The sequence below is a fragment of the Bactrocera neohumeralis genome, chromosome 5 (genome assembly GCF_024586455.1).
Source record: "Bactrocera neohumeralis isolate Rockhampton chromosome 5, APGP_CSIRO_Bneo_wtdbg2-racon-allhic-juicebox.fasta_v2, whole genome shotgun sequence".
Taxonomy (NCBI): domain Eukaryota; kingdom Metazoa; phylum Arthropoda; class Insecta; order Diptera; family Tephritidae; genus Bactrocera; species Bactrocera neohumeralis.
This window is the reverse complement of record NC_065922.1, coordinates 6,049,095-6,064,355: the sequence shown is the minus strand read 5'-3', so window position 1 is coordinate 6,064,355 and position 15,261 is coordinate 6,049,095. Positions and strand designations below refer to the sequence as shown.

Sequence of the window (15,261 nt, the reverse complement as noted above, 5' to 3'; positions counted from 1 at the left end):
CAAATTCCGAGATTAGCTCAAAAACAAATATGCTAATAATATTCTGTATTTTGTTTTTTGTTTTTGTGCTTTGCATATGGCCGCAGGCGCGCATGTCATTTGCGAGTGAAGGGAAGCATAGTAATATTTATTTATTTGCCTGCTGTAATCATTACATGTGTAAGCACGCGCAGATTACAACCGGGAAAATATTAATAAGTATGTCAGCGTGTAAATAGTTGCGGGCAAAATCACTCCAACCCGCGCTTAAACTAATTTCGGTGGATATACAAATATATATGTACATATATTCACATTTGTTTGAGCTCAACATTTGCTCGAGCGTGGAAACTTTCGTTGCTTTTGCTGGCTGAGTTTAAGGAGCTAAGTTTTAAATTGATTTTTGGCGTACAGAACTTTTCACTTAATGCGATGCCGTTAGTTTTGTTATTCACTTTGGGAAAATCTTATATTTACAAATGACATTTCAGCTGATTATTGTCAGAATGTGATTAATTACTGAAGAAGGAATAGCAGAGAGTGTTGTCAGTGCGTCAATTCATTAGCAGCAATCAAAAAGTAGTGAATACACATCGGTGAATGGATAATTTGAGAAATGAAGGCATCTTATATTGTCTATTACTTACTTATAAATTACCTAATAATTAAATTAGTTATACCTTTTTTTCAAAAGAGCAGCGCAGCATCTCATTAGTTAGATGTGTGAAATAAATGTATGTAAATATGAATGTATTCATTAATGAATAGTTTTTATAATCACGAAATGTATATATAGGCACATCTAATGTTTGTCTATTATTTAATGGCTAATTACTTAATTATTGCAAATATTTTGACATAACATTGACAAATATTCAAGTCTTCCTTTACGAGTCTTACTTCTTACATTTGCTGCTCCCTCTTAGTTCCCCATTTGACACAAAAACTATAAAAGCATATGAAAATAACTAATTAACATTTTTTTTTTGTGAAAATAAAATACCAATTTTTAATGGAAAAGTTAAAAAAAAAAAATTATTAAAAATATTGACCATTGCATTTTATTCATTTTGATCACCTTTCTGGCAATTTGTGGATACCTATGCCAATAGAAATGTTAATTTTGTTCTATTTTGAAGCAAACCAATCAGACACCCAAATTTCGACTTTTGTGTTGGAATCGAAGTGCTGCTCAGCCAATGCGTGTCTCATCGATGAAAGCAAATGGTAAACGGAAAGGGTCAAATGTGGTGAATACGGCGGGTGGAGTAGCAGCTCCCAGCAAAGTACTTTGATTGCATCTTGAACTAACATTGCTTTAAGTGCAGGTGCATTGTCGTGTAACAAAATTACTTTGCCGTACCTTCTGGTCCGTTCTGGTAGCTTTTCGATCAGTGCGTGGTTCAAATTGATCATTTGTTATCTGTAGCGATTAGTATTAACTACTTCACCAAGTTTTAAAGCTCATGATATACCACACATTTCTGTTCCCACCAAACAGAGCTTTGCCTTCCTTACGAATCGATCTGATTTTGCAGGCGATGTTGATGGTTGTACCGGATTAACCGGATTTTCTGCGTTCAGGACTCTTAAAATAAATCAATTTTTCATCGCCAGTAACAATTCGATACAAATCTGATCTTCTTTCATGCTTTTGAAACAAAATTTTAGAAGTTTTTTTCGGTTTTCCATTTGCCTTTCACTCAATTCATGTGGCACCTATTTTCCACACTTTTGGATCTTTATATAGCTTTCAATCAGTCTGAAATTTTTTGTTGTACAACATTTAACCTGGCTGTCATTTGCTTTTCAGTATCATCTTCATCCAATATTGCTTGCAGTTCGGCGTCTTTAAACTTGTTTGAAGGTCTTCCACGTTCTTCCCTTCTCATATCGAAATCAATATCTCTGAACCGCTTACATGTTGCTTCTGATAGAGCATGATAACCATAAGCTTCGATAAGCACTCGATGGTACTCTATAGCACTTTTCTTTAAATGGAAACAAAAAACAAGAAAAAAAGTTAACTTCGGCTTCACCGAAACTAATACACCCTTCACACTTGCATTTTTTTAGTAACTATGTGTTCAGTTTGTATGGAAGCTATATGCTAAGTAATCCCATCTGAACAATGTTTTCGGAGATTATATTATTACCTCAAGGAGTAATCCATGTAAAATTTCGTGAAGGTGTCACGTCAAATGCGAAAGTTTTCCATACAAGAACTTGATTCAGATCGTTCAGTTTGTATGGCAGCTATATGTTATAGTGATCCGATATCGGCAGTTCCGACAAATGAGCAGCTGCTTGAAGACAAAATGACGTTTGCAAAATTTCAAAACGATATCTTAAATACTGCGGGACTAGTACGTCTTTAAAACGGGATTTTGATGCTGATCTTGCAAATTGTCGGTGTTTGTTTTTAGAAAGATGACACATAATTTTCATTAATGTATTTAGTGATTTCGAAGATGTTATTTGACGTTGCTAGACTTTATTACATCCCAAGAATTTATAACGAACCCCTACGTAGAATGTAGAGGAAACCAAACGTCAGCAAGGCCCTAGCCTTTTATTGGAAAATTGAAAAAATATATTTTTAATATTCAACAAAGCCAGCCAAGGCTGTTTTCATAAATCTTATGTGATATCTGCAGCTCTTTTGTATACCATAGGATATTCAAACGTGTGACTCTAACGCTACAATTTTTTCTTTTTCAGATTACAACGTACTTTTTCTACTAAACTTTTTCACTTAGTAAAACTTCACACTTAAAATTTTTAAAACAAAAGGTTCAATAAAAATGCCTTCTTATATTTTTAGTGCTATCTCAACTGTATGACTCCGCCAGCTCCCGTACACGTCACCACAACAACCACAACAAGCACGACAACCAACGTACCAACAACTGCGGAAAATGTGGAAAGATATCAATTGCAACATAAACAACAAAAATTACAACAACAAATGCAGCAATCATCAAAAATTAATAAACCCATCCAGGAGACTTGGACTTTGCGCACAGTTTCAATGTTGCAACAAGACTCATTGGTGCTCGTCGACATCGCCTGGGATGCACTGAATACGCCAAATCAATGCCTCATCAGCTGGGAGGTGTCCGGTGGTGGACTGATGGGCAATCTCCTGACCGAGTCATCGATTGTGCAGTTATCACTATGGCCCGACACAAAGTACCGCGTGAAGGTCACCTGCAAAAATAAGGTGAGTTGATGAAAAGAAATGAGAAATTACTTTTATTTACCAAGTAATCATAAGCTGAAACCATTTACAGTAGCATTTTTAAAGTGATATCTAACCTCAACTCGCCACATGTCACATTCCACTTTGGTGCTAACTTTCGCTTCTGCGAATTTTCATAATTTCGGTAAAATTTTTACTGAAAATATTTCGGCAAAAATCGAAAAAATACGTGCTGGCACGACCGGGGCGATTCATGTTTGCGATAAGCCGTCTGGTGTCAAGTGTGAGCCGCAGCTGCTCGTGGGTGTAGCGTTAATTGAACAGCATGAAAACGCTCAGTGCCGTTCACACAAATTGCCGACTTGCCGACTCTGTCGGCGCGGTAATAAATGAGTTTTAGCTAGAAATTCGAAAGTAATTAAATTTGTTGAATGGCAATAAATAATTGAAACGCGAATTGAATGGCTGCCAAATTATTAGTGGCGAAATGTAAGGTGGTTGAATATACCGTTACTCGGTCTATGCATAGTGGCGGAAAAGTTTTGATATGCAGTCAAAGAGGGAAGTGTCTGCAGTGAAAAAAACCTGAAGAAATTTTGAAAAATCATGAAAATTTTCGACACTTTTGAAACTTTCGAGGAATTGTAGACAGATTTACGAGAAGAAAATGCGGTTGTAACCTTGAATACAGCACAGTAATTTTCATGGAACTATAGTTGGTTTATATGTGATGTAATTCTGTAATGAAAAACAGGGTTTGTCCGGAAAGTAATAGGACTGAGTCGATTTAAAAAAACTTATTGAACCAATATTACAATATCTGGGCTGCACCAGTCACAGGAACACGCGAAAATGTTTGTCCTGACTCTCCAGGTGCTTGGAGACATCTGACCAGCCGCTCGTTCGTTAGCTAGGAACGCCCTCTACCGAATCCAGTCGGTGCGAGCACGCTCCGAAGCACAGTCCCGGCGGAAGAAAATCAGTCCAATTACTTTCCAGACAAACCCTGTATACTGACGCTGACATTAGTCATTCCTGTCTATGTCTACAAATATGCGCTACTTGACTTCTGATTAATACTCGGTTAACTAACTATTCAAATTGTTACCGTTATAACGTCACCATTAAAACCATAATCTTTCTCTTCAAAATGTACTTGTGAATGCCTTCAGCGAATGCCAGCAAGGAAAGATTTCCTAATCTTTGAAGCTGAGGTCGAAACCACTTTTCATTTCATGACAAATATTCTAGCATAAACTTAAAAACCACCACTGCAAGACGTGACTAATATTTTATATGCGACTTCCCTTTTCTTTCTACAGCTCACCGGCTTCATGTCCCGCTCGCTGCCACTGAGCATTGACACATCCGAGGCAGTGATGGCACACGAACACAGTGGCCAACATAAAACACAAGCAGCCAATGCCGATGCCACATTGATTTCCACAACAACAATCGATAGTAGAACACTCCCAGCCAATAAAGTCGAACCACAAAAAACCGAGCAAATCAACAGCAATGCAATCGACCAAAACAGTAATGGCAACACAGAATATGTGGACGCCGATAGTTCCTCGAATTCTAACGGTTTGATTGCCGATGCCGAGAACGCCGCCGTGCTGCCATACGACGAGCGCGACGACGATCATGATCAGTCAGTCGAGGCGTTGAATCGGCACACAGCGTTCGTTTTCAACTGGCACTCCCACAACAGCGACATTAGCCTGATTGAACCGATACACAAGCCCGATCTGAGCTTGCTCACAATGGCCATTGCCGACATGCAGAAACCCTTCTTCTTCGGTTTGCTCTCAGGCATCATTATGCTGGTGTGCCTGGTGCTCGCGTACCGCTGCCTGCTGCGTCGCCAGCGCTTAGCGTATGAGAAGTCCATGCTAATCACCGATGATGCCGCGCACGCGGTCGTCTCAGTGGCGCCCGCCGAAGTGGCCATGCGCCTTGCCAACAACAAGGCGGCGGCACGAAAAGCCAAGGAGGGCGGTCGGCATGGCTGCGGCGCCGGCGTGGCTGGCTTTGCTGGCGTTGGCAGCGCGTTGGGCGCGACGTCGCTAGCCTACCAGCGCAGCGATGAGGAGGAAGAGTACGAGCGCGGCGCGGAGGAGGTGTGTAGTAATCCGGCGATCTGCTCGAGAAACGCGCTCAAAGTGTAAGTGCGTGCAGGTGCGTATGCGCGTCAGTTAGTCAGCCGGCCAGAGGTATAAGCCGTGGCGTAGTAGTAAGCTGTATCGATTGAGATTAAAACAGGAATTAAGTTACACACACACACTACAAAAAGGCAAATTAAAGCGTTTAAGAAAGTAAGCTTATTCCGTAGGCATACAAAGGCAAAAACAAGCATGCAAAATACTTATATAAATATCGCTAGTTTTGTAAGGAGCATTAGCATAGGACTACAACTACTCTAATATGTATAAATTAAGCGACTAGTTGCAGTGTGTTGCCGGTAAACTAAAGTGATTTACAAATACAATATGTAGTTGTTGTCGTTTCGTGCCGCATTTGCGTCAACTACTTTCCGTTAGACATAACCTATATTTAAGTCAGCATATTTAACCAGAATATGAACAAACAAACAAGCAAACATACAAATGCAACTGTGTAGTATAAATGCGAGTGCAGTCACACTCGTGCGCATAATAATAGCATTTAGACTAAAAATCAATATTCATTCTAAATAATCGTGTGTTGCAAATTACGCATTTATGTGATGCCAAGTTGAAGCTGTGCCGCCACAGTCGGGCCACTCACACCGCATACATATAACAGCAAATATATACATATATATAGGTATAAACTAAATAGAGTTTAGTGTAATATGCGAAATTCCATAATTCATTATTTACAGTCGGTTGATTGCATTCATTTGCGTTTGCATTTGCTGCAATTAAACAGTTATGCGAGCGCTGCGCTTGGATTGTGTGCTTGTATGCCTGTGCATGCGTGTGTATAAAAGTGTGCTTGTGTGTGTGCGTGTGCGATAATTTGAGTGCGCTTGTGCAAGTTTAATTACTAGAAATTTCAACTGACAGCTGGGCGGATGTGAATATGGTATAAGTATGTGTATATATGCATGCAACATGCACAGTTACACAGTCTAAGTTTTGTGAGCTTTCAAGTTGAAGCTTAAATTGTGTAAAGCAAATCATATAAATGCCGTTATATTATGTTAATTGCTACTAATTGTGTATGCCAGCAGTTGGCGTTTAAGTCATTGATCTTGTTTCAATCAAATTGAATGGAGAGTTTTAGTGTTTTTGTAGAATATGAGGATTATGCTGAGAGCTTTTAAGTCCGATACTATTTTCGATATATATATATATATACATCTTTATATATAAAAATAACGTGTCACGTTGTTTATCCGCGATGGACTCCTTAAATACTGATCCGATTTTAGTAAAATTTGGCACCCTGTGTCCAGTTCGAACCAACTTAGAAGATAGGATAGTAAAAACAATTCATAAATAAAAAAATACAGTGAAAGCTCTATTAAATGGACGCTCTGTTAAGCGGACATCTCCATTAGCCATGCACATTGTTGATGTTTATTAAGTACAATCTATTAAACGGACAACTCTATCAACTGGACAGAAAGGCTGGTAACCAGACATTGAGAAAGAAGCCTTAAATTCGTTATGTTTTTCAATGAAATTTATTTGCATGAACATGACAACGACGTGTTTGAATAATTTATTATTTGAATACCACAGCAAAGTGTGGCCGGATCCACTAGCACATATGTATATATATGTATATAGTTATGTATACTTGCATATATAATATCACTTTGAGCACAGAGATTTTAGTATCGTAAAACATGGTCAGTGATTTGATTATTCTGAAAAGTCGCAGAGATCTAGGTGTTCAGAGCTGCAATAGTGCACGAAGCACCATTTTGATCTCTATATTGTGAACTTCTTTATCTGAATCCTGTGAAAGGGATCTCTTTAGTTTTTACCCACTTAGATTGGCATTAGTAATTCATTAAAAAGTGATTGAATTTCCTCGCCGATAGTTGATTATCTCCGACTCATAATATACCACGAATTTTCCATGCGAACTCATCAAGTTTCTCCCTTCCTACGTACTTCTCTTGAAAGAGAAATATCTTTTTTTGTTTTGAGAACAGAAAAGTCTCAAAAAATGTTGTCGTTCTAAAATATGTTAAACGCCACAGGAAGTTACACATATTTTTTGTATATATTTTAATTCCCAGGCCGGTGCTATATACAGCAAAAAGTTCAGCTCTCAATTGAGTGAAAATTAATGGGTTACCACTAACCCATAAACTGCGCTGGGCAAGTACACTAATCATTGGCGGCTTTTGGTCTTCGATACATTTTATTTTTAATTTCTCCTATAATCTTTTCGTTCATTAGTAGATTAAAATTAAAATAAATAAATGAGAAATAAAATAAATTTGATAAAAAAAGTATTATAAAATTTATTTTTAGTTGCTTTAAACGTCAACTGCTCATACATCGATATAAGTTTCAATACAAAAAGTTCAGCAAGTAAAACAAGACATAAATATAACTTTAAAAACGAAAAAAAATCAAAAGTATAATTGTAGAATATTTTATCAACAAGTAAACTAATAATGTAGTGGTAACTTAATTGCTCAATTTGCAATTAGATGTGCTTTGCTTTTACTTAAAGTTTGACTTCGGCTTGATGCTTCTTTAGAGAATATGCCACGCAATTCAAAATTTTGTATAAAAAAAGTTCAATTGAGTAAATGTTGAAACCCCCCTTACTTGCCCCCATGAAAAACCACACATTGACACTTCCTTCCAAGCACCTCCCAAAGCACACAACCACCTTTATTTATTAGTGTTGTAACTTTCTCCCAAAACACAACCAATGAAAGCTTCCAAATCAGAATAAATCTAAAAAAACAAAAGCTCTGCATTTGAAGAAGAAGAAAAAATATTATTTCATTTTTATTACTCTAGAAAGAAAGATAATCAAAACTAAGCAAATTTTTAGTGAAAATATTACGGAAGAAAGGGAAGGAAAGGAATTAACAGCAAACATTTTTGATATGTGTGTATTGGTGTGCAAAGTATTAGCTATTAATAGCAAAAAATCTAGTTTACAGTTTGTTTGCTTTGCCAAGCGGGGCTTATTTGGGGTGGGCATGCGGTGGTAAAGTTAACTTGGAGGTGCTGCCGAAACGACATGGCGTATGAGTAACATGTTTGAAAGGTTACTTAGAAATTCGCAAAATATTGCTCGAATTTCATTTTCAAGCATGTATTTGCAAAACTCAGTATGCCCTCCAAGCACCGCTGCCTGCCCACACATACACACACCACCAATTTATACATACGAACAACACAAACAAACACTTTGGCATTAAACTCAAAACTTTAGGCAAATAAATTATAAGGCTAAAAATACAAAACGAAAAAAAATATTGAAACAAAATTCAAAATTAACCGTAAATGTATTAGAGAAAATTAAAAAAAAGCTTAATCAAGTTAAAACTACATAAGTACGCGTATATTTGTACATTAAAATGAATGTGTAAAATTGATGTGAATTTGTGTTACCGCTAGTGCAAAAAACACAACACCGACAACAACAACAACAACAAGAACAAAGAACACGTAAAATTTAAAATAACGAACAAGGACAACAACAACAACAACTGAAATGCTTCCACTGCGCCAGTGTTGCATGTTTTTTGCAAAGCAACCACGTAAACACAAATCAACAACAAAATTTAAGCAAAAATCAAAATGATTAAAAAATACGAAAAACAACAACAAATGAGCACGTCGATATTCCTTATTAAAAACAAACAAACAACAATTGTATGTATGTAATGTGTGAATAAAGCGACGAAGCACTTTCCACACAAGCCACTAAAGAGCTGCGGAGAAATATTCTTTCGGACTTTTTTGTTGGTGTGCGGTGCGGAAAATGCGGAAAACGCTGCTTAGTTAAGTTTTTTCTAGATGCTATGATTTCGCTTTAAATGTTTTTTGCTTTTTTATGTGTATTCATTTCTCATGTAATGTGTATAGAAGAAAGTTAAAAAAGAATTAACTAAAATTAGTGAAAAGTAATTAATCAAACATTTCGGCTAAATAAGACAAAATTTTTCATATGAAGTATATCTAAAGAAAATTAAATAAGAAAAGCTTAAAATGCAGTTAGCGAGCAAAAAAAAATGTATTAAAAAAGTTTTAAATTTAAAATCTATTCAAACAAGTCGGCCAAATTAACGAATAAATCAGCAACAATCCAAAATTAACCCCAGACGCTTCCATTTATCTATGAGTATGTCATTGCGGCCAACAGTTTTGTGAAAATAGCGGAAAAAAATTTAAAGGTTTCAAACATTTTTTGAGAGCTGATTTTAATAACTTAAATTTTTTAATAAATTTTACTCGCAAAAAAAAAGGTATTAAGTGCTAAAGACAAGACAGAAATTTATTCACTTACTTAATAGCGCAAGTTGCTAATTGTCTAAGTCAGTTCTTAATTTAGTCAATTAATTAATTTCACAATTTACTAATTTACTCAATCTTTTCCTTAAATTAATAAATTAAATAATTGCACTATTTGCTACTGAACTAAATCAGTTCCTTAATTCAGTCAGTTAAATAATTTCACAATTTACTTATTAACAAAATTAATTAGTTGTCAATTAAAAAATTTTAAAATTTACTAACTGGTTGATTCCGTTTTCTAATTTAGTCAATTAATAAATTGTTGAATATGATTTGTTCAGTTTGATAATAGACAACATTTATTCATTGCATAATACACTACTTGATTACATTAGTTCCTTAATTGAGTCAATCATAGAATTTTAAATTTCCCTAATGTACAAATTTAGTTCCTTAATTTAAGCAATTAGTAAATTATTCAATACGGATTGTTCAATTTACTAATTGACTAAATTAAGTTAATGCATAATATGCTAATTAGTTAATTAAATAATTGTAAATTTCCTAATGGACTAAGCCAGTTCCTTAATTTAGTGAATTAGTAAATTAAACAAATCATATTGAACAATTTATTAATTGACTACATTAATATTTTCACATAATATGGTAATTGACTCAGTAATTTTTTTAGTTTAGTCAATTAAATAATTTTAAATTTGCTAGTTGACTGAATTAGTTAATTTCATCATTTAGTAATTGACTAAATCAGTTCTTTAGTGTAGCCAATTACATAATTGTACAATTTACTAGTTGACCAAATCAATTAATTGCATGGTTAACTAATTGAGTAAATTAAATAATTTTAAAATTTGCTAATTGTCTGAATTAGTTAATTGCCTGATTTACTAACTTACTAAGTCAGTTATTTAATACAGTCAATTACATAATTGTTTAATTTACTAATTTACCAAATCAATGAATTGCTTAGTTAATTGCGAGAATTAAGAAACTGAGTGAATGCATTTGTAAAACTTACAACTGACAATATCCAAAACAGCTTAAGTTAACGGAAAAAAGAGAGAATCTTAATTGTGCCAGCTAATTAAAATCAAAAATTCAAAGATTCAGATTTTTTAAATTTTTACAACATGCCAGCATATTTAGCTTTCCCTAAGTTGACTTAAGCTACTTTATTATATAGGCATGGATATAATATAATATTCCATTATTCACTTAACTGTTTGCCAGCAATGAGCATGATTTATAAAAACAAAAATGCACAAAACACAAATGACCCAAACCACAAAATTCACTGCACTACCAAATCCCCAAGAACTTCATTAAGTCCTTACCTCCATATAATGTATATACAAGCAGAATGAAAGGAACAAACGAAAGACGAGTGGAATGAAGTGAAAATGCGCTGCGCAGCAACATTTCTATGCGTTAGTTACTGCAGGCGTAAGCAGGATTAAAAGATTAGCATTGCCACGAGCCTTTCACTTAAATAATGCCAGCATTCATGCGATCTCCTAGGCGATACATATAAACAAGTAGACACTTTACCATTTGTATATATTTACATAAGTATGTATATACTCATATTGATTTCAGCCATTCAGCCAACTCACTTGATAATCATACAAATTTTTACGTTCAGCCATTTTTGCATGGATTCGCTTGTGCCGTTAAGCAAAATGTTCATCTCTCTGTATTCGTCTAGGTATACAGCTTAAAGCGTATGAAGAAACAGCATTAATTATATTAATATAAAGGCATACGAATGCATTAATTCACACACAACATATGAATTGTTCCATTTATTCAGCCACACAATCAGCTATGCGTTCAATCATTGCATATTCAAGCAACTATTCGTATGTGTGTCCATATGTGTATGTGTTGCGCTTCAACGGTATTTAAACGCTCATTCATTCAGCAAATCCGTACGCATTTCAACATATATATTTATATATAAAGATATTGTATGTGTGGGCATACTTAAGCCCTGCTTGTAATGCTTTCCTTCAAATATTCAATCATTTAATCAATTATTCAAGATATTCACTCATATTGCCATTGACATTTAATAATTCACTTAGGCGCAGTCGCATTGAACACTCATATGTCATTGCGGGCAATAAGCAACACATTCATTCAAGCAATTCATCTCAGATAGCAAGTAGATAGCATTAACAGTAGGATAATCGTATGAATACAGGCATACTTCAGAACTATTACCACTACATAAAACATAATCATAGATATCGACAACGCTTACGACTGCATATGTGTGTGTGCGTATGTTAAATTCTATACGTACTCACATACAATATTCGATAAGCAGGCATCTGATTGGGCAAATAGTATGTGGTGACATACTTACGTATATAAGCCGTTATATACGAGTACTATTATCTTGATGCAACAAAATAGTTCGTAGAATGTTAATAATTACAATACATTTGTGTGATACACACACTACTACAAGTGTAGATATATATATATAAGTATTTTTTCAAAGTTTATTATGCAGCCATTTTACAAATAGCTACAGACACAGGCAAACAGACGCCAATCATACAAACTAACTTACAAATACGCAATAGAAAATGAGTTCAAATGTAGCAAATGGTCAGTGAGGTCAGTTCCTAAGCTATGATTATAGCTTCACGCATAAATTTTCTAATTGATTAATTTTAAGTGGCAGTTAATGAAAGGAAATGATGCGTAAGCATATGAGCAGAATTATATATGTATATATGTATATACCTTTAGGCGCCACTCAACATTTTCGTTCAACACTTACTTAACTTCTCACACGGTTTGTGAATAAACAATTTTTTCCTAAAAATACGCATTTGGGGGTAATAATTAATTTTGACTTTTGAGAAATGACTAAGGAACTTAATTTTGTGACAATTAAAAATGTAGAAGATTTATATTTATTTCTAACTTCAATAATTCCTTTTCGTTCCACATTTATTCTTAACTCTCGAAGAGACGGAACATATATCAATCAAAAAGACAGCCGCCTTAAAAGTAGAAGGCAATCGAAAGGAGGTAAACTCAGAATTATATTTTAGAGCCAACCGTTTTACTAATTCCTTTTCAATTTGAAATAAAGAACAACAGTGAATTCTTTTTCAAAACAAACTAAGAGGTGGCGTCGAATAGGTAAAGTTAATTATTACATTATCATATGTATTCTGTCGTATTTTTGTTCAACTGAACTGAAAAGAAGAAAGTAATAGATTAACTTTAAATCTAAATCATTCATACTTTTTCAGAAAGCTAGCTAGGATTTCGATCCTTAAAACTCTGGAACATACGTTATCAAATTCCTAAATTTGAGGTGACAATCGTTGGGGGATGTCAAAGTTTTTGCTTGAACCAAGAAATTTTTATTTTTGGAACCCTGAAAAGTGGAATTTGCTGTAGGACATGGTTCTTTGATTACACAAACCGCCTGAAGATAACAAAACCTGCTGAAAATTGTATATTTATGAGCTATCGAAAGCTTAAGCGCTGCTATATTTAAAGGGTAAGCCATTTCGAGGTTCTCTACTTTTTTAAACAAAAACCACAGAAACTTCAAATTTAATGGGGAATATTTATTATTATTCGAAAGAACATTCTTTGGCATTTATTTTTTAATGATTACATCCTTCAAATGTTGCCAACGACTTCTTCTCAGATGGTCTAGCCCTTAGGTCCAATTTTCGATGGCTCGATCGATCATTTCAACTGATAACTGCCGAATGACGAGCCTGACGTTTTTCTCCGAGACCTCAATCGATGTGGGATTGTCTGTATAGACTATAGACTCTACATAATCCCATAGGAAAAAGAATCGCGATATTGGTGGCCAATCGACCGGCCCAAAACGTGAAATTATTTGCTCACAGAAATGTTCTCTCAATAAATCCATTGATTTATGAAATGTGTGGGAAATGGCACCGTCCTGTGGAACCACATGTCGCTGAGATCACGTGCTTCAATTTCAGGTATTGGTTATCATGGCGCGATAACGCTCGCCATTGAACGACTATGTTCACAACGTCAGCATTTTTGAAGAAATATGGACCAATGATTCCACCGGTCCACAAACCACACCAAATCCCAGTTTTTTCATGATGAAATGGCAGCTCTTGAATCTCTTCAGCTTGCTCTTCGTCCCCAATGCGGCAATATTACTTGTTTAAATACCTTCTGAGCCAAAAATAAGACTCATCCATGAAAAAAATTTGGATGGAAAACGTCGGATCCTCTTGGAACTTTTCAAAAGCCCATAGAGAGAAGCGATGTCGCTTGGGATGGTTGAAGGGCTTCAGTTCTGACACAAGTTATTATATATTTTGTATGCTTTCCAGTTGAGAAGCGAATGACGCCGAATCGAGATCTGGACAAAGCTAATGCGTGATCTGTCAAAAAAGCTCTATTGAAAAAGTAACTCTACTTGGTTCACCCGTTAGAATCTTGCAAATTCTTATTAGTTCTTTAGAAAAAGTTTCTTTAATCAGGTGAAGTCAAGTAAATTACAAAAGAGTTAGATCTTAATCCGAATTCGTTCTAAATTGGTTTTCATACTTAAAAATTTAAGATTTCTGCACTTAATATGCCAAAACTTTACTTTTTCATCATAATTGCCAGACTGATTTTTCAGGACTTAATAATCAAATTCTCATTGGCTCTCCCGCTCACACTTTGCTGCCCATTTGCTACATTATTTACACAAATCCAGCTCAACTTACGAAACAGTCAATACAAAGTGAGACATTTTACTAATAATTATAAGAAATAGACCTACAGAGCCAACACACATCAATACTAAACGCTAACTACAATAATTTGCAATAAAATTGTACTGTAGCTAAATACTATTTAGACGATAAGCCCAATAAAAGTATGTTTACATACTTAAATACCGCATGAATAACTAAACTGTTAATGCAAAACTTGCAAGGATTTCGGTTTAGAAGGCTAAATTAACTGAAATCCATAAATAAGACTGTAAATACTAATTTTATATCTCCACACACGTAAATAACTAAGAACTTACTAAATTAATAAATAACTAAATAGACGACTTTAATTGCAAATGGCAAACAAATGCGAAGTGCTTACCTTGCAGAGAGAGCAGCGGGGTCGGGGGTCAAATGCAGCGCTGTATTATTTGCTTAAAGGGTACGAGGAGCCGATATTGGAAATCCAAATGTGAGCAATGAAAATCTAAACGCTTGCCACATGCACACACACACTACTTTAGTGCTGGACGACTGAAAGTTTCACACACACACACACACACACACGCAGATATGCTGAAAGACGCACGTGCGGCTGCCGTTGCGCCGAAGGACATTCAATTCCACACGAGCAAACGAACGCACGAGCGTGCGACAAACGCGAAATTATTCGAAAGAAGCACACAGCAATAACGGCATAAATATGCTAAATAACGGTTAATAATGCATTAGCAGCAGATACGTGCTTGTGTGTGTAAGTGTGTGTGTGTGCCTTTGTGCGTGTGTGGCAAGTGGTTTTAGTGGCGCTTTTTGAAGATAACAAATAACGCAAACTTTTGATGTGTGTGTGCAGATTGCGACTAATTGCAAACGCATTAGGCCCGTGACATGTTTTGTAGTCGAAATATATTCG

At 35.3% G+C, this 15,261-nt stretch overlaps 1 protein-coding gene across 5 annotated transcripts in view; it reads left to right on the top strand.

Annotated features, from left to right (window-relative positions):
• Positions 1-14,853, top strand: part of LOC126758635 (uncharacterized) — a 148,995-nt gene extending 134,142 nt beyond the window's left edge. For all 5 annotated transcript variants that reach the window (XM_050472983.1, XM_050472987.1, XM_050472985.1 and 2 more), the window contains exons 4-5: positions 2,804-3,202; positions 4,504-14,853. In XM_050472983.1, the coding sequence (XP_050328940.1) occupies positions 2,804-3,202; positions 4,504-5,352 (1,248 nt within the window). In that variant the 3' untranslated portion in view covers positions 5,353-14,853. The remainder of the gene's footprint in view (positions 1-2,803; positions 3,203-4,503) is intronic.
• Positions 14,854-15,261: the final 408 nt, after the last annotated feature.